This window comes from Alligator mississippiensis, chromosome 2 (assembly GCF_030867095.1).
Source record: "Alligator mississippiensis isolate rAllMis1 chromosome 2, rAllMis1, whole genome shotgun sequence".
In the NCBI taxonomy this organism is placed as follows: domain Eukaryota; kingdom Metazoa; phylum Chordata; order Crocodylia; family Alligatoridae; genus Alligator; species Alligator mississippiensis.
The window spans coordinates 131,971,165-131,990,393 of record NC_081825.1 but is presented as its reverse complement, the minus strand read 5'-3'; the positions used below and the strand labels follow the sequence as shown (position 1 = coordinate 131,990,393).

At 44.3% G+C, this 19,229-nt stretch overlaps 1 protein-coding gene across 5 annotated transcripts in view; it reads right to left on the bottom strand.

Moving 5' to 3' along the window:
- Window positions 1–16,876, bottom strand: part of CXXC4 (CXXC finger protein 4) — a 32,462-nt gene extending 15,586 nt beyond the window's left edge. Inside the window, exons 1-4 of one of the 5 annotated variants that reach the window (XM_059722151.1) lie at window positions 16,321–16,876; window positions 16,087–16,162; window positions 11,652–13,066; window positions 8,206–8,226 (exon numbers count right to left, since the gene is read on the bottom strand). In XM_059722151.1, coding sequence (XP_059578134.1) covers window positions 8,214–8,226; window positions 11,652–12,874 — 1,236 coding nt within the window. In that variant the 5' untranslated portion in view covers window positions 12,875–13,066; window positions 16,087–16,162; window positions 16,321–16,876 and the 3' untranslated portion in view covers window positions 8,206–8,213. Of the gene's footprint in view, window positions 1–8,205; window positions 8,227–8,559; window positions 13,067–16,086; window positions 16,163–16,320 lie in introns of all 5 variants that reach the window. The other 4 variants (XM_059722152.1, XR_009459877.1, XM_059722150.1 and 1 more) reach the window with 4 other exon arrangements.
- Between the last annotated feature and the right edge of the window lie 2,353 nt (window positions 16,877–19,229).

The following is a 19,229-nucleotide window of genomic DNA, read 5'->3' as shown; positions in this document are numbered from 1 at the left end:
GTAACAACTTCTAGGCACTACCATCCAAGAGTGAGTTGAACAGGTGACTTACAGGGAACAGGCTCTATTCCATTATCAATCCTTTGTGACAACTAGCCCCTAGGTACTGGTGTATTGTCTTTTGATATCAGTGACCCCTCCAGACATTTTGCTTCTGACTTTTTGGCCCTCTCCAGTATCCTTGGCTTTTATTTTTTCACTGTCATCCACTCCAGAGGTCATATATTAACATAATCCACATTTCACTCATCTTCTTCCTCTCTTTCTTTCTGATACAGTATCAAGATTATCACTCCTTCAGGTAATTTGATTTTGCACTCCTCAAACCTTATAAATAACTGGCAGCTGCTGCGTCTTCAACTAAAATTCTCCTTCTCTTAGTCTGCTGGAGCCTACATCTGTTAACCTTCTATACACACCGCAATGACCAGCCTGCCGCTCACCAATCATGCAGGTGGTGGGCAGAGGGAAGGCAGACTGTTATTTGGTTTTGATTGTTGCAGTATAATGATTAAGTTTTCAGGCATTTCATTTGTGATGCTGGAACATTTGTGTGTACTGCATAAGTAGAGATCATTGTGAATTTCAGTATTCTGTAAGGGTGCCCTCTAATTCCCTAAAACACGTAAACCTCCATTTCCCTAAAATACACAGATTGAACAGTACTCAGTGAATCATCACTCTCAGTCCTTTGTTTGCTAACCTCATCTCTCCCCTCACACTTATCAGCTTGTCAGTACTTACAACTTTATCGTTTCCTTTGCGATTGAACAACTTGTTCCTCTGTGAGCTTTTATCTCCTCCCATTCCATCTGCTCACCTGGAAGTCAGATCATCCCCATAAACTCAAGCCAGTGCTTGGAAAAAAAGTTGAACAAACTCATTTTCGTCTGGGACGGGTGGAAAGCACAGCTTATGGTTTTAAAAATACTTCTCTAATAATGTACAAATCGTCACTCAACTGAGTCAATCAAGCGTGCATCCAAACTTTTGACCCCCACCACCTGAATGACGCTTTGTACTTTCATTCTCCACTGACCACTGCAGAGGTGTTTGCTACAGTATTTTTTTCTAGTACTATGATAGTATTACTACTCTTGGTCCTACTATCATCTCCTCTGTTCTCCTAGAGCCAGGTTCCTCTTCCATAATGCTCACGGCTGTCCCTGTCAGAACTACTACCTAATTATTAACAAATACCACAGCTCAGAGCACCTTGCCAGTATAATTTGTCACACCTTTTTATACTAGCATCATTAAGCACAGCCTCCATTCCTCTGAAAACTGCAGAGGAATACCCACCATCACCACACAAACTTAAAAAAGGTCTTGTCTGATCCTTCTTTATTCACTGCCTCTCTTTTTGTCTCAGCAAAGTTCTGGAGAAAGCAGTAACCCATCTCTTTAACCATCTTTTCTCAGCAACTTCTTGTCTGGCTTTTAAACTTTTCACCACCTCTGAAAATGCCCTTCTCTGGGTAGTTAAAGACACACTTCCTGCCCATAACCACAGTTCTTCTTTTTTATCCTCTTTGATATTGATGCAACTTTTATTACTATCAATCATTTTACCCTTTCTGAAACCACCATCATCTCCTGCACTTTCAGTGCCTCATTTAACTGTCACTCAGATGCCTGACTGCTACTTTCTCCATCACCCTTCCAGATGATAACCAGCTCTACATCTCTCTCAGTCCATTCTCTGGCTCTGTCAACTCCTGGCTGCACCACCACGCTCTCTTTCCAAACACATTCAATACAGAAATGTTCCTCCTGAAGGAAAAAGTCTGAACATTTATTTTCCTTATATCAGACCTGTATTATGCCCCAGTAGCAAGAGACCTTGGCAGTGACACAACATTCTCTTAATTTTAAGTGCATTTTGACTGGCCATGTTATTTCTACCACCCCCTTTGGAACATTACAGGAATTCCTCTGAATTCTTTATTCCTGCCTTTACCATTTCTTGCCCTGACTGCTGTCATTGTCTCCTTTATGATCCAAGCATAACAGACTATTATTTTTCTCTAAATGACAAAGCCATATTGCCTCCATCCTCTGCGAGTTTCTACTGATTCTGAATCCAAATCAAAACTGTTGATTGTGGAAACTGTAGACATTTCCCACCCTTCTCTATCCATGTATCCCAATTCTCTTAAATCTTACCCATCGTGAATTCCCCTCCGTGCACTACAATTCACAGTTGTCTTGAGTTCATTCTGCTGACCCCTACATTTGGAGTTGTCTCTCTTTCTCATTCTCCCCTACTCTTTGAACCACAGATAATTTCCTTCCTTTAAAATATCCTTGTTCTCTTTACCTTTAGAAATAACTCTCTTAGTAAAATTCCTAATGATCCTGAGTATTAAAGGTGCTACATAAAAAAATAAATTGTAACACACTGAAAGTAGACATGGAGCTGAAACATGAGCTGTTCCTGAGATAGCAAAGAAGAAAGGTTTCTAAAATGTTCATTATTCAATCATCTCAATAAAAACAACTCTCAATACAGCAGAGAAAAGAATGAAACTCAGCTGTGGCCAAGTAAGACGGTATTCCATGATTCGGCTATGCTTTAAGAACACAGCACACAGCATGACATGAACTGGTTCTATTCTATTCTATCTAAATTTCTATATTGCACTTTTCATTGCAGTATCTGAGCGCCTGGTTAAATATGGAGAAAGAGGGAAACTTCAGAAAATTGCAAAAATTCAATAGGCTTAATACATACCTGGCTGTGGATTTTTATGGTCTTAAAATAAATTAAGAGGATGCCTAGGCATTCCAGGGAAAAGAAAATATTTCCCATAATGTTTGAGAGTAGAAGTTAACAAGCCTGCTGGGATCTTTTTAGCCCCTGCAGAGCTAAGTCTTCAACATTATTAAATGGCTGTCGCATCTGAAGTATGGTGCAAGATAACTCAATAAACAACAGAATACATATGATACTGAACGGGGGAAGGCTTTAGATTACCCCGCAGAATAATTCAATGTTAGGACAAGTGTTTGCATATGATGAGATGACAGGGCTACAAAAATATAAAAGCGCCCAAGAAATAAGGGAAATAAAATAGAAAAGGACAGACAGACACTACAGCATAATAATGTCAAGTGAACTGTATGTTTTTAAGGTGTTACAATTCAGTGTGAACTCTAAAAGTAAAGTCTCAAAATAAAAAAAGAAAAGAAAAGAAAAGAAAAGAAAAGAAAAGAAAAGAAAGATTACAGCAACAAAAAGAATACTTTCTTAGGACAAAATTATTATTCCTGAAAATAATGAAAGGTATGGGTAACATTTTGAAAAGTACAAAGGCTACTAAAGAGCCCCATTTTCAAAACAGCCTAGGTCCCAAAGACTCACTTGTGAGGCTCCAAAATGCTTATGTCACTTTTGAAAACACCCTGCTTCGCTTGTATACTTTTAATCATTAATACCTTCACCACGAGCCATACACTCAAAGGCTATTTCAACTTGCAACCAGTAATTGTACCGATCCTATAATCTTTTGTTAAACTTGTAAGGTGAACACTCTAGGTTTGCCTGCATAAAAATATTTTAGTCAGTCAGACCTAAACTTCAAAACATGGGTAATAAACATCTACAAGACTACCAATTTTCCTTTCACTGATACATTTTTAGTTTATTTTGAAATGATTTGGTCTCAGTTTTGCAATCATACCAGTAATCTTTATTATAGAAAAAAACATTGAAGGGTATAGAGAAATTAATAATTGGCTTTTATCAATGACATTATTATATTTACTCACATACTACACATGCCTTTCCCCCAAAAATGAGCCCTCCAAAACTGGGGTGCCTGTCTTAAGCAGGGAAGCAGAGTGCTGCATCAGGATAGAAGCACTGGGCTTCCGTAACTGCTGCTAGGGCTCTACTCTCCATGGCCACAGAGAGGGAGGGGCAGAGTGCACTGTACGTTGTCACAATTTTAATGCTTTCAGATGCAGCCAAAAGCTGCTGCCAATTTGGCAACAACTGTGAGAGGGTTCAAACCGTAGGTTTTGGCTGAGCAGCATCAGTCAGAATGTAACTATGCAGTCAGGATCCCCTACAGTCAGGATTCAGCCATGACTCTAGAAAAATCTTTTTTTATCATTCTGCCTTCCCAAAACAAGGTTTTTGTGGTATTTGAGACCACATTTGGCATTGTGTGGTATGTGACAAAATACGGCATCAACCCTCTGGATTAATTTATTTAAAATATAAAAAATACATAATGCCATTACCAAGAAGTCACCAGCCAGAACGGACCAACCGCTGAAGGTCTAACTCATTCCACACTCAAGCAAAGTTTCCACTGACAGAGCTTTGGCTAACTAAATAACAGAACTGCATAGACATTTCAGGATTTGTCCCAGTAAAATAAATAGCTATATAAATACTTACAACCCACCTCAGCAAATTCTTGGAGTGAAACAAGGAGGTTGTAGTTCACATTATTTAGGAGTTTCTATGTTTGTTTATATTCTCATATAGTTTATCCATTCAAAGCACTGGACAAGCACGAAATTGGCTAATCTCTTCTAAAGTGGGATTTTATTTTTTTCTGGGTACCTAGATGACTAGATTTGGTAGTCTGCATGGACATCTAAGTACCCCAAATCTTGCTTATACACAAGGTGGCACTCTATTTTGGGGCATATATGTAGCCATTCACATGCACAGAGGTACACACAGAGGAATAATGTCCTGACCTGTATGTAAGGGCATTTTGGGGATTTAGACAACCAAATCTCTCCATCTAGGTATCCAGAAAAGAACAGAATGTCACACTTGCAAGTGACTTCGAAGCCTAAACTCCATTCATTCATAAGTGCCCATTACTTCTGAAACAGAGACTAAAACTCCTAATACACTAAAGTGCTTTGGAAAATTTTAGCCTTTATGATTATTTCTGCTAGAAAAATATCTGGCCTTATTCACCATACAAACTGTGAATAAAACAATTCACCTGACCAAATCAATATGCACAATTCACCTGACCAAATCAATATGCACAATTTCACAGGAGTCAATCTGTGTAAAACTGTGGCTATGCAGTAAAGGATCAGTTGCAACAGTGGGAAAAGTTCTGGCCCGCTGAAATCAATGGCAGAATTCCTACTGACTTGGCAAACATCCCATTGACTTCAGTGGGCCAGAAATTCACTCACTCTGTTTATACAGAGTAAAATATCACAAGATTACTGAGCCAAATTTAAGTTGTGACCTAAACCACGTGCAATCTCACTAAAATAAATGGGTTGCCAAGAATGTAATCCAAAATTGAACCTAATATTCCTGACTCATGAGTACTTAACCTACAATATTTTTTGTTTTAGAGATATACAAAGTAATATTCAGCGCATGCAGAATATAAAATAGTCATAACTGGTTGATCTCTCTAACTAGCCAGGTACCATCACTGGTTACAAAAGATGAAGAAATACACCCAGGACTAGTTAATACAATTTTTTTTAATGAGAGTAAAAAGCAGTTTGTAAAAATCATAAATTAAAACCAGGAATGCTTTTTGTCCAATTTCTTTAAAAATTGTCTCTCAGTGTAGTACTTAATTTTGGTGACATTAGATATCTTCATGGGCAACCACTTAATTTTCTTTCATTTTGCTATTATGTTCCTATCTCACAAAATACAACATTCTAGTGTACTATATCAAACAGTATTTTGCACATTTCCCCATCAAAACACCTGCAAAACAGGGATGTGGGTATAAAAAATGCATACATTTAATGGTAATCTAATGTTTTGGCCTGGTTTTGTTTGTATTAATTTGCAAACATTACATGAAGATATTAAGAAAATATGGAACTGTACCAAAGTAAATGTAATCCCTCTTCAAGAGCATACCAATTCCTTCAGGGTGCTAAAGATCAAGACCCATTAGAACTATAAAGAATCCACACCTGATAGTGCAAGGTGCTTAATAATGGGTCCTTATTTCCCATCCTGGGTCCTTATTTCCCTTCTCTCCCACAGATTTCTCTGACAGATAAAGACACTTTACACTTTGCAGGAGCTCTTCTCATGTGCAGAACTCCAAATGGCTTCAATAATATCTTTGAGTGACTGCAGGATCAGGCCATGTGACACCCAGAGTGAATGAGGATGCCTGCAGCTATTCCAGTCTGTGCCTTAAGGCAGCAGCAGGAGTCCTTGTGATGCATATTTTTATGGAATCTCAGATGGCCAAAAGGAACTAATTATTTAATTTATGTACATCCCACCCATCATTGGACTATTTGGGTAAAACCTACAAAAATCAATTCTAGCAACTATTGCAAACATTTGACAAAAATCAAACCTATTCCAGCCTCTGTATCCTCCACTCATTTGCAATATAATTGCCCGATTTAAGAAGGAAAACAATACAAAATCAATGCAAGCTCTATCTTCTCTTCCTAAAGAGCCAAAAAGCAGTAAGATCAAATCACCAGACCCTTAGTCAAATACACTGCAAACAAAAGTGAATTCCAGAGCTAAGGATCTTCTGCTAAGAATGAAACACTTCCCCTAGGAGTTCAATCCTGGAGACAGAAAAACAAGGTTTCTGCAAAAGTGCAACTGCCACAAACAAGGAAGAGATCAGAAAAATAATGTCTAGGGCAAGACAGGGCTTTTGGTTGATAATCATCATCTTGAATCTCCCCAGAAGAAACTGGCGCAATTACTTTGGGACACATACCATATTTGTGCTCTGTTTGTACAGAACCCAGCATAACAGAACCCTGGTCTATGAGTAGGGCAGTGAGGCGCTGTAACAATATAAATAATCTTGCAGTGGTTAATAATTCACTGTACAACAGCAAGACAGTGGGGTGACATTACAATTAGTCACTCTCATTACAATAGGTACCCATTCCCTCTCAGTTTTCCTGTTCCTTGTCACTCTGACTACCATACTATGGTCATTTAACTTAGAAAGACCAGGAGGCAAACTGCCTCCTCTGAAGCCCAGGCTAATTGACCTCTATCCACAGAACTCAGTAGTGTCGCCTTAATGATTTTCACATTTACCACCAAAACAAAGAGTGAAAGATGCAAGGTTTTCCATAGGCCCCTGTTTCCCCAGTGGCAATACCACACGCTGCTACATATTTAGGATATGGTGCTGTTTCCCTTTAAATCAATGGGCTCAATTCTGTTCCTAGTGAAGTCATCTCAAAGCAGTCACTGACATCAAAGGGAACAGTACTGGCTCCTTAATATTTAAAAGTTAATATGAAATGTTATTCTTGTATGGAAAAATACATACATTTTTTTTCAATTGGCTTGTAGTTGTCACAAAGCTAGCTGCACTGAATGCTACAACACTGTGCCCAACTTTGAAAAATACAGGTTCTCCTAGCCAACCACGGTTTTGCCAACCACGGTTTTGAATATCCACGCTTCAGAAAAGAGCGGGGATACAATCGGAAAACAACCCCCATGACCCCCTGGCCCTGCTCGTACCTCTGACTCCCCCCCCCCACCGGCCTTGCTGGTGCCCCTCACACCCCACCCACAGCCCCTGCTACCCCAGCCCTGCCAGTTATGCCAACCACAGTTTTGTCAACCACGGGAACTTTCAGGAACCCAACCCCCGTGGTTGGTGAGGGAAACCTTTACTTAATCTTGTAGTCAAACCCCTTTAGCTTTATTTGCCTGAGTATCATCCCCCTGGCCTGATTCTGACATCACAGCAGTATAAACTGGGGGTGATGTAACTGAAATCAAGGTAAGGCAAGAAAAATCTGAATCCAGCCTACAGTGTTCAAAGACAGGAGGCAAAGTAAGACCTGCTTTTAATCTTCCTAACATAAAGCAGAAGCTATATACCTGTATATTAATGGGAAGAAAACAAGTAATCTTTCTGAATAAATAATGATTATACCTCTTTGAGCTAACTGTAAATCTACACGAATGCAATCTATACATACACAAGTATGCAGAGTGCAACACAATGTCTATCTGTTCTTTATATAGTTATTACTGCTGTACATAAAATCACCTGGCGATAATAAAATTCTGTGAAAAATACTAGAGCACTTGAAAACTTTTTAGGTGAGTCTAACAAAGGAAAAACAAGGAAAAATAAAAGCAGTTTAAACAAAAATGCTAGAATGGAATCTTTTAATTAAAAATGCAGGGGTCAGAAATCTAAAAGCATTAATGCAAATCTGTCTTAAACTCAGTGTACTAACCTTGAGAGTTATATCATATGCCTTCATCGCACCAGGACAAGAATCGATTCAAGGGAAAAGAAGAGAAATGATTTCAGTGGATATTTCTTTTTAAGCTAGTTTCACTTGCATCTTTAATCATTTCCACACTGTGGCCAACTCTATTTGTGCTACTGAACTATCAACCACAATTTCATATATATATAATGTATGTATGAATGTATATGGAACTCAGACCGTGGAGTTACTGTAACTTCTCAGCAAGATGCCTATCTTGACCATAACGTATCACCCAAGAAAATTTGCTGATTTACAAAGCACATAAGACAAACTAGCTTGAGAAGCCAGTTCAGCAGGGAGACTATTCTCACCCACCTGCAACCACTGCTGCTGCTTCAGTTCAGTCATGTAGGCCCTGTCACTCTCTGACAAGCTTCCAGCTGGTTGCCTTACAACCAGAACAGTGTTGCTGCACATGTGCTTTTAGGCAGTCATGCTGTCATTCTTTATTATTTAATTAAAAAAAAAAAAAGAAAAAAGAAGAAATAAGAAAAATGACCAAAATAGAAAGTTATCCAATTTGGGAACTTTTCTTTTCCTACTGACAAATAAAATGCCTGTATAAATATAAGCCACATGCTGTGACATACTTTGTGACTGGATATGACCCACAGAGGAGTGAATGTCTGCTGATATCCGTACAGCTGGAGAGAGAAATATGCTTCCTTCCAGTGATGACAGAGTACTAGTGTGTGTGTGTGTGCGCGCGCATGTGTGTGTGCATGTGTATCTATGAGAGTGAATGAGAAAGAATGGAGAAAAGAAGTGAAAGCAGGTGGTTATGAGAGTACACAAGTGGCTAATAAAACCATGGTTTTTACTAGTCACAGTGGTTAAACAATTTTAACGGGCAGCGTTCTCATAACATGCCTGAACAATTCTTAAGGCTATAGAACACCTCTCTCAGGAGTGAGGAAGTTCATGAAATGTGCTTACAGATGCACCCAAACTCAGGCAAAGATCTGATAATATATAAATTAGTCTCTTCCAGAGATATCTCACATTCTGAACAAATTGATAATCTATCCATGTCTACCATTTACCATAAAAGCTAAATCACAATGGCATCCTAGTTTGCATGTCTAATGGGAAAGAAGTTTGCACCTCAAGGGGATTGCAAAGTTCTATGAGACTGAACTTAGTGCCACCAAAAAAAAGTAATATCCTCTTTTGAAACTGTGGTTCAGTGTGAAAAATCAGCATTAACTGTTCATTTACAGAGTGGGTTATTATATACACTCTTTCAAAATCTTCTGGAGAAAGGACTGAGGACTATATTGCTGACCGAAAAGGCTAGGTAAAACCAAAAGTTAATTGCTGATTTCTAGCACCTGAAAAATCCATGGAGGTTGTTGCATTTGTGTAATACTGGGTTACCACATAGTCACAAAAAGCAGCTAATGAAAATGCAATAAATATGGGCCAGTCATCAAACTTTTAACAAAAACAGTTCACTCTTGCAAGGGAGAATTAACAGAATATTTCAGTGAGGCTGACTCCAAAACAATAAATAGTGTTAGCCAAAGATTGATGTAAAAAACACCCCCAAATTTCCTTCAGTTAACGGGTAGTTATTCAGGTACTGAATAAACTGAAGGGGTGGGGGGGCACTGTTTTGTTTTTGTTGGGTTTTTTTTTCTTGAATATTGTTCTCCATCATTTCTTGGAGAGGACTCCTGCAAGCAATGATTTAAAAAGCAAAGTGCTACACAGACACACAGACACACAAACACACAGAGACACAGGGTTTGCAACTCTCATCTTTTAAACAACGTTGCTAAATTTCTGTGACTGCAAATCTGAATGTCACCCAGTATACACCGTTCTCCTCTGTGCTAAATCCATCATCCCCCTGACACCTTCAGACACATCTGATATGTGCATCTAACCAGCAACACTATAATTTTAATAATGACAAGGGATTAAATATTACTAGTCTTTCCTCTTGCTTGTTTTTCTTTGTCTAAAAATATCATCCAATAGCCATTTTGCTTATATGCTTGTATTTTTTTTTTCATTGTCTGTTGTACTCAATACACGAACTGAAATTTCCACAACATCATATCTGTCTGTCTTGTGTACGTCTAGCATTCTTGAAAACCTGTCTTTACAGCTCTACGATACTCAATACATTGTCAGTTTTGAGGACACGGTTGTAAAAATAAACGTATATACAGTTCAGTCAGAAATAATTTCAGGCATACCAGGGGCTTATTTTGTCAGCATGTTTTATACACCAGAAAGGGTTACTTTGTAGACTGTACTGCCCCAAAAGAAAACAAAAATGACTTTGGCATATTTCACCAAACTATTTGAATCCTGGGACCAAATTCCCTTCCTTGAATCAAAATGAACTTGAAAATGAATTGGCTTTTCCTGTGCTCTGAACTGCTGACTGTTGAAAGTCAGGTGTTTAGCTATTAGAGGTTTTTCCTGCTCTCCCCTGCCATCACCAAAAGAAAAAGAAAGAAAGGGAAAAAACTAAACAAAGAAAGGCATCCATCCGCCATACAGAAAACAGTGGGTCAAGCCAGCAAAGGTTTGTCTTATAATGGCCACAGGTAGGTTAGAAAAATATAAACACCTCATTTGCTTCCAGGTTTGAAAGGGTTCACTCTCCATCAATGTAAGGGAAACGTGTGTGTGTGTGTGTGTCCATCAATGTAAGGAAAACTGTGTCAATGTAAGGAAAACGTGTGTGCGTGTGTGTGCATGTGTGCACACCTCCATCAATGTAAGGAAAACTCCTTGTGTGTGTGCATGTGTCTCCACCCATGTAAGGAAAACTTTGTGTGTATGTGTGTCTCCATCAACGTAAGGAAAACAGTGTGTTAATGTAAAGAAAACTATTTTCTGTGGGGTGTGTCCATTAATATAAGGAAAATTGTGTCAATGGAAGGAAAACTTTTGTGTGTCTGTATGTCTCCATCAATGTAAGGAAAAGTGTGTGTGTGTGCGTGTGTCCACCAATATAGGGAAAACTGTGTGTCAGTGGAAGGAAAACTGTTGTATGTGTGTGTGTCTCCATCAATGTAAGGAAAACTCTTTGTGTGTGTGTATTATTTTTACAGGGCACCAAACAGAGCTCCTTCACAGAACAGACTCGCAGACTTTGTTCAAAGCAGTGTGTAAGATGGGCCGGGCCCAGCTCGTCCTGAAAGAACCGCCCTGGCCCGGGACCGATGGGTGCGCCGCACCTTAGCTACTAGGTGAAACTTTCTTCCCTACCAGCTTTTGTTTGTTTGTCTGTTGTGTTTTTGGTGGCTTTGCTTCTCCTGGGGCCCAGCCCATCGGGCGGCTTCCCCCAGCCCTGGCCGGGCGGGCAGGGCAGGGAGGGAGGAAGGGAGGGAGGGAGGGAGAGAGAAGGCAGAGCGCCACGTGTGCCCCCCGCCCCGCCCCCTCACAACCTGAAGGAGGCTTCGGAGAAGGGGTGATGCATCTTGAAGCTGGACAAGAAGCACTGCAGGGGCGGGGGCAGGGGGTTGAGGCCCGACGGGGGGAGGCTGCTGCTGCTGCTGCTGCTGGTGGGGAAAAAGAAATCATCTCCTCTGACCTCTAGCGAAGTGCCCGGTTTTTTCTTGAGCTCCTCGCATTTCCTAAACTTGCAGATCTGGTGTCCCGTTTTGCGGTTCCTGCAACTGCTGCACACGCCGCAGTTGATGAGCCTCTTGCAGGGCACGCACACCCCGCACCGTTTCCTCTTCTTCTTGGCCGGGTTGCCCGCCCCGCCGCCGCCGCCGCCCCCCGCGCCGCCGCCCCCCGCCGCGCCGCCGCCGCCGCCCAGCGAGGAGGCGGCGGAGGAGGCGGAGGAGGCGGCGGCGGCGGCGGCGTGGCTCTGCGGGCAGTCCGCCAGGTTGGCGATCTGGAAGGCGCTGTCTGTGACGGCGGCGGAGGCGGCGGCGGGGGAGTGCAGGGCCGTCATGACGATGACCCCGGGAGGTAGCGACAAGCCCCCTAGGGCCGGGATGGCCGAGAAGGTGCCCACGCGCTCGGGCAGGTTCATGATGTCCGCCTCGGCCGCGCCGCACTTGAGCTTGTTCATGCAGTCCCCGGCCAGCGGCCGGCAGTGCTCGGGGGCCAGCGGGGACAGGAAGTTGTTGTTGGCCATCTGCAGCGCGCCGGGCGCCTGCTCCTGCTCGCTGCAGCTCGGCTTGCCCAGGCGCGGCGCCTCCCCGCGCGGGGCCATGCCCCGGCCCGCCTGCAGCGCCGCCGCCGCCGCGCCGGACGGCGGGGAGCCCGAGGACGACGAGGCTTTGCGGGCGGCGCCTCCCGCGTTGCTGCCGCCGCCGCTGCCGCCGCCGCCGCCGCTGCTGCAGCTGCTGCCCCACAGCATGGCGGTGGCGGCGGCGGCCGTGGCCGAGTCGCAGTTCCAGGGGGACATGCCGATGCGGGCGGCGGCGGCGGCGGCGGCGCTGGGGAAGATGGGCGTGGTGATGCGGGCGATCTTGGCCGCCTGCGGGAAGGCGCCGCCGCCGCTCTTGTAGAAGGAGGTGGCGAAGGAGCGGTAGCGCTCCATCTCCGAGTTGTAATCCACCAGGCCGCCCAGCGCGCCGTCGGGCAGGTGGCTCTCCTTGGGCAGCCCCGGCGCCTCCGGGCTCGGCCCGCTCTCCACGCACACGTTGGTGTTCATGGTGCCCCGGGCGGCGAGGAGGGGGGAAGGGGCAGGGCAGGGCAGGGCAGGGCAGGGCGAGGGGGGTGGTTTGGGGAGGGGAGGGGGTGGGAGGGGGTTAATCCTCCGTGGGTGACGACGTGTGTGCAGCCGGGGAAGGGCCGGGCAGCCGCGGCTGCTGCATCCTCCTCAGGCGCGGGCGGCCGGAGGCAGCTGCAAGAGAGAGAGGCGTTTGCAGCGGCGGCCCGGGGTGAGGGCACGAGGCACGCACACGCACGGGGACACACAGGGAGACCCGGGCAGGCACGCAGACACACGGACACGCACACGGGGAGGCACAGCTACACACGGGGAGGGAGACACAGGGATACACAGACACACACGAACACACAGGGAGACATACAATACGGATACACAGATACACAGGGAGACACACACAGACCTACACATACACGCAGGGAGGCACAAGTACACACAGACACAGCTTGTACACAGGGAGATGCACAGACACGGAGATACAGATGCACAGGGACACACGGATACACACGCTCACAAAGCACAGATACACACAGAAGATACGCGCAGATACAGATACACGCAGACACAAGCACACACAGACGCACAACAGACAGTTACACACCGATCGAGAGACACACAATAGACACACGGACGCAGACACAGCTACACAGACACCCCCATAGGTACACACACACACGGAGCAGTCATGCCAGCTCGTTTCCATAACAAGCCACTAAAGCCGTGATCCCGCCACCGCTCGCCGCGGCCCCCCCGCAGAGGCGCTAATCGCCGGCAGTAGCTGGGGAGGGAAGGGGCCAAGCCTCGCGCTCGAGATGCTGCCAGCTGGGGGCGGGGGTGGGGGAAAGAGCCGTGGCAGCTCTAACCAGAGGGCATGGGAACCTTATGAAAGGTGTGAACAAGCGTTGTCAGGGCGTACAAATATTGCAAAGCAGAAAGCAGCACTGGGATGAAAGGAGAGGGGGAAAAAATGAACAGGAAATTAACAAATGAAGTCCTGCGAAAAAAGTCTACAGTGCATTAGAGTAGCAAACACAATGCAAACGGAGAGGGCTCGGAGCCTGCCCACATCCAATCTGAACTAAAGAGGCAGAAAAAAAATGAGAAAAGGGGACGAAAAAAAAGAACTACCAGCTGCCACAGCGTCCTTCTGTGTCTGACGGTCATTAGTTTCAATCCCAGCACAGCTGGCTCTGTTAGGGTCTTAATTCAATGTACCAAGGACAGGTCTCAATTGTACCAGCCTTGGAGGGGGAGGGAAGAGTGGCGTTGGTGCTTGTTGGGCTAAAGAAATAATAGTTAAAAAAATGCAAGGGGGACAAAAGGGCAAGATAAAAATATTTAAAGCCAGGCCATTTCACAGTTTTTGATTTAAGAGCCTGCAGCTCTACTAAAGACCCTACAAGCCCCAATCCCTCTGGAGGCTCCTTTCCATCGCCAAACCAAAGGGGGTGGGGGGGGCTGCACAAGACTGTTTAAAAATACATTTAAAAAAAGCACCTCTTACAGGAATATACATTAGGCTATTAAAAAAAAACAAACAACTCCACAAGGTATATGATTACCTGCCTAACTAACCAGCACCGGGATTAAGGGGTTGATTATGATGATGATGATGATTAGTTTCTCATTTTATTTGAGAAAAGTTTAAAGCAGGGATGAGGGGGAGGGGTTCTTTTGCTGTTCATTTTATTTCTCCTGGGCCATCCTTATCAGGTGGAGAATATTTGAGTTTTTATCCAGGAGAAAGGTACATTATAACAGCCTCCAGGAAGTAAAGCACAACATAAAACATAACTTTAAAAAAAACCCTAACACCCAACAATTATATCCATAGTAACTCCTTATCTCCCAGATCCTTCCAGATTCTTTACCGAAACAGTTATTTGAGGTATTTCTGGTGTAGTTCTCCATTTCTGTATATGAGAAACGTTTACTTCGGGCACACTCAATGGGGCCGAGTCTAGTTTCACACTCAGCTGTGGATAGCTCAAAATGGTTATCAATTATAGTCATTACGATCATAATTAGATTAATGAACCATTTAAAGCCAGACCTACCAAGTGCAAAAAACTTCACTGCCTAGCCACTGACGTTGCACACTAAAAAGCAGGGTTTATGTAAACAAATCCAGATTAGGGGAGAGGAAATCTGGGGAGAAACCTCACCCTGGGCTAGATTAAGAGCCAGCATGCATCTTTCAATCACAGAAAGACCCTCATCACACGGGAACCACTTCTGGATTTTCACATCGGGAAAAAAAAACAGCCCAGAGACTATTGCTCCCTTCAGGGGTCTGATGGCAATACAAAGGGTGCCCCCGAAAGCTCCGGGCTAAACACAGTCTTGTGGAGAAAAGCGAAAAATTTGCATCTAACAAAAAAACCAAAACAGAAAACCCTCCAGGTTGTATAAATGAAACTGTAACCGCCTGCCCATAATAACAACTACTCAATAAAACTAGTTTTGCCAACCATGTGTAGGAAATGCACGCATCTGGCAAGGAAAAGGTGGGTTTGAAAAAAAAAAATGCCTTTTATTTAAGATGGGAAACAGCACATGCATTTTATGCCCTTTTTTCATCGGATTATAGTGGCTTTTCTCCACCAAAGCTTTCTTTGCTTGCCTACCTATTCACCCCCCCTCCATCCCCTTCCAAGGTTTACTGCCACCAGAAACGAGAAAATGATGGTGCCCACCAACCAGGTCATTATTGTTTAATCGATGCGTCTCTGGAGCATGAAAAGGGTACCCAAGACGTAGTTATTGATTTTTTTCTTGCCTTAACTATATCCCACATTGGGGGGGGAAACAACAACAATAACAACAACCCCCCCAACCAAATCCAAGAAAGAAAGAAAAAAAACCCTCAGACTTCAGGATTTGGCTCCAGTGTGACTGTACATGCTCAATATTGCATGTCTGGTCTGCCAGAGACATAGAGATCAAAGGTCATATTTAACATTCAGGAGGAGGGGCGGGAGCAGATTAATTAATAAATTAATCCAGCGGCGCCTTTTATTGCCTAAGTCTTGCATGAATCTGCTCGGACGATCCCAGCGGCCAGGAACAAATGAGAGGGAGAAAAAAAAGAAAAAGAAAAAAAACCCAGAAGAAAAAAATAATGATAATAATGATGATGATGATGGTGGTGGTGATGAAGACGGAGAGAGAAAGAGAACCAAGCAATGACTTACCAGGCTCTTTATTTGGGGGGCTGGAAATTGCAGACGCTCCCAGCCTGCCTGCCTTTAATTAGTTGCACATCCCTCCCTAACACAAAGAAGAAGAAGAAGAAATATCCAGATGTGTCTTGGCAGCTCCTCAATTACAACTTTGATACTTGTAAACAAACTGCGAAGGGGGGGGGGGGTAGAAAAGGAGGAGGGGAGGTGGAAATAAATAAAGACGCCGATCCACTAAACAAATACCTGTAAGTGGCTTTTTTTTTTCTTGTTGCAGAGAGAGAGAGAGAGGGAGAAGGAGGTGGAGGAGGCAGGGGGAGGTGGGGGGGAGGAAAGAGCAGGCACTGAGTGAGTGAGTGAGTGAGTGAGTGTGTGTGTGTGTGTGTGTGCGTGTGCGAGCGCCCGGCGGTGTGTGCTCTGTGGGCTCCTCTCGCTGCGCCTTGCTCTCAGTCCGTCTCCAGTCGCTGTGTGCGAGGGAGGGAGGGAGGGAGCCGGGGAGTCTCTGTTTGTGTGTGTGTGCGCGTGTGTGCGCGCGGTGCGGGGGGAGGGGAGGGGAGGGGAGGGCTGCTAGGCGCGAGGTGAGGAGGATGCGGGGATGCGGACACCTCCTGATGATTGGCTGCAAATTACACCGGGAACAAGAGGCGCACACGGGCCACTGCTCCTCTTTGCAAACCCCCCCGCCCGCGCGGCGCTCCGCCGCCTCCCTGCCCTGCCCTGCCCGCCCCGCCTGGCCGGGAGCCTCCTTGGCAAGGCGCAAGCACTGCCCGTGGGCTCCCAGCTCCGTCTGTCCCCCGCGTGGGGCTGGCGTGTGCGGGGGGGGCAGGCAGAGGCGAGGCGCGCAATGAAGTGGGCAGGTCCCCGCTCGTTACAAGGATGCTTTTCATGCGCGCCCCGCCTCACTTCCCCGCTTCACCATTTGCAGGCGGCCGCCGGGAAGGAGCGGCTTCTCTCCAGCAGCTTGAGAGGCGGCAAGAAGTGGCTGCGCTGGAGTCTGGCTTTTTTTTTTTTTTCTTTTTTTTCCCAGTGGCCCTGCAAATGCGCAGAGCCTGAATCAGAAGTTCAAAGAGCTGGAGGTGGGGGAGGAAAACCTCCCTTAGCTCAGCCAGTTCAGCTCCCTGCCAGTGCAAACGCCCCTGAGCCTCCCCTGGGTGCTGCTGGGGGGGCGGGGGGGGGGTCATGTTTTGCCTCACTCTTTCACTGACTTATTAGTTTATTAGTTGGTCTCATCAAAGATTAGACCAACTGCAGGTGCTTCTTCAGCCTGACCAAGGGTATTTGTATGCGAAAGCTTGCAAAGAAGACTTTTTCCAACTATTTGAGTTGGTCTAATAAAAGAGATCAGATTTACCCAAAGGACCTTGTCTGCCTACATCCTTAGACCAACAAGGCTACAACCTATGCCTCTAAAAAAATATATTGCATTTACTCAAAGGACCTTGCCTGCCTATGTCCTTAGACCAACACGGCTACAACCTATACCTCTAATAAAAGATACTGCATTCACCCAAAGGACCTTGTTGGCCTATGTCCTTAGACCAGCAGTTCCCAATCTGCTACCGGTACCATTAGTGGTACACAGACAGCCTGTCAGTGGTTACACGTAAACAGATTTATTATAATGACTTTATATGACAAAAATTTGCTGGTGGTACTTAAGGTTGTATCGTTTTAAATTGGTGGTGCGCAATCTGTCAGAGTTTGGGAGCCACTGCCTTAGAGCAACTCGGCTACAACCTGTACTTATAATAAAAGAGATTGCATTTACCCAAAGAACTTTATCCTTAGACCCACAGCCACAAAACCTCTTTCACTGACTGACTTTTTTTTACCTATTAGGGATGTGGCTGGCTTTGCTCTTAAGTGAAAGAGCTTTAAAGATGCAGTGACTGGCCAGGCACGCCAGCCCCCATCTTTTGACCCTGTGAACTACCAATTTCTCCACAGGTTGTTGCTTCCCTTTCATTTACAACACTTTCCCCCACTCAGGGTGTCCCAGGACAGTTGTGCTACATGCCACTGTGTGACTCCTGTATGCCAGTGAGATTTTTATAGAGGTGCTGAGTACAAAGGGGCCCTGGGTTCTCTTGGGAAGAGGGATGTCACCTGAAATATGTAAAACTTTCCACATGTCCATCATTTTAGGCCCCGCCACCTGGCAAAAATAGAAGTGCCTATGGCCTCCTGTTTGGCACTGGGGGGGAAATACCACTGCTAATGTCTCCCAAGACACTCCAGTCTTGCAAAGGGATCATTTATGTCTTACATGCACACCTAGATCCCTCAGGGCCTAAATTAGATGCACTGCAGAAAAGGATGACAAAAAAGATGGAAGGAAGGATGAGGTCTACAAGGCTAAGTGATCAGAGGCATGTTTGCTAGGGAAGCATCAGTTCAGGGAATCACAGGACTCATTGCAGTAGTATTTTGATTCCTCCTGAGTTTACTATACAGCTAGTTTGGGGGGCTTTTTGTTGTTTTTAATTTATGACTAAAATGTAACCATAGCAGCATGGTGTGAGTCTGGGTTAGAAGAAATCTATGGGTTAGAAATCATATGGGTTAGAAGAAATCTTAAGCAAGACCTCAGAGTGCTTACCTCAATTTTACTTAGGACAGACTTCAGATTTTTATTTAAAGCTAGCAGAATTTGGCACTGCAAGTGCTACTGCCTGAACATGAGACTAGACATGGTAGCAAGTGCTATTCAAGGACCCAAATACATGAATAAAGCATTTGGTCTAAAAAAACATGTGTAGTGTATATCCAGGTTCTTTTGGTTTAACTATTTTTTTTTAAATAGTTGTTTTACATGAATATTATATATTACTGAAATGGTCAGCAAAATAGTGAATTTTAAGACAATGGTTCAGCAGTCATAGAGAGTGATTTACCTCCAATTTAAATTTGTAATCATGTAGCTTTCCATTACTAACCTGGTTCTGAGTGACAGTTGTCCAAACAGGCCAGATGCACAGACCATCTGACCCAGCGTCCTGTGAAAACAGCAAATTACAAATATGGAAAACTCAGTGTTCTCCACAAACAGCTCACAAGGAATCCATAAGAAGGTGAAATGTAGCTAAACATCATGTGTTTAATAGTTTTGAACACTGAACGCAACTGTGAAAAACAGCTTGTTTGTGGATTTTTTG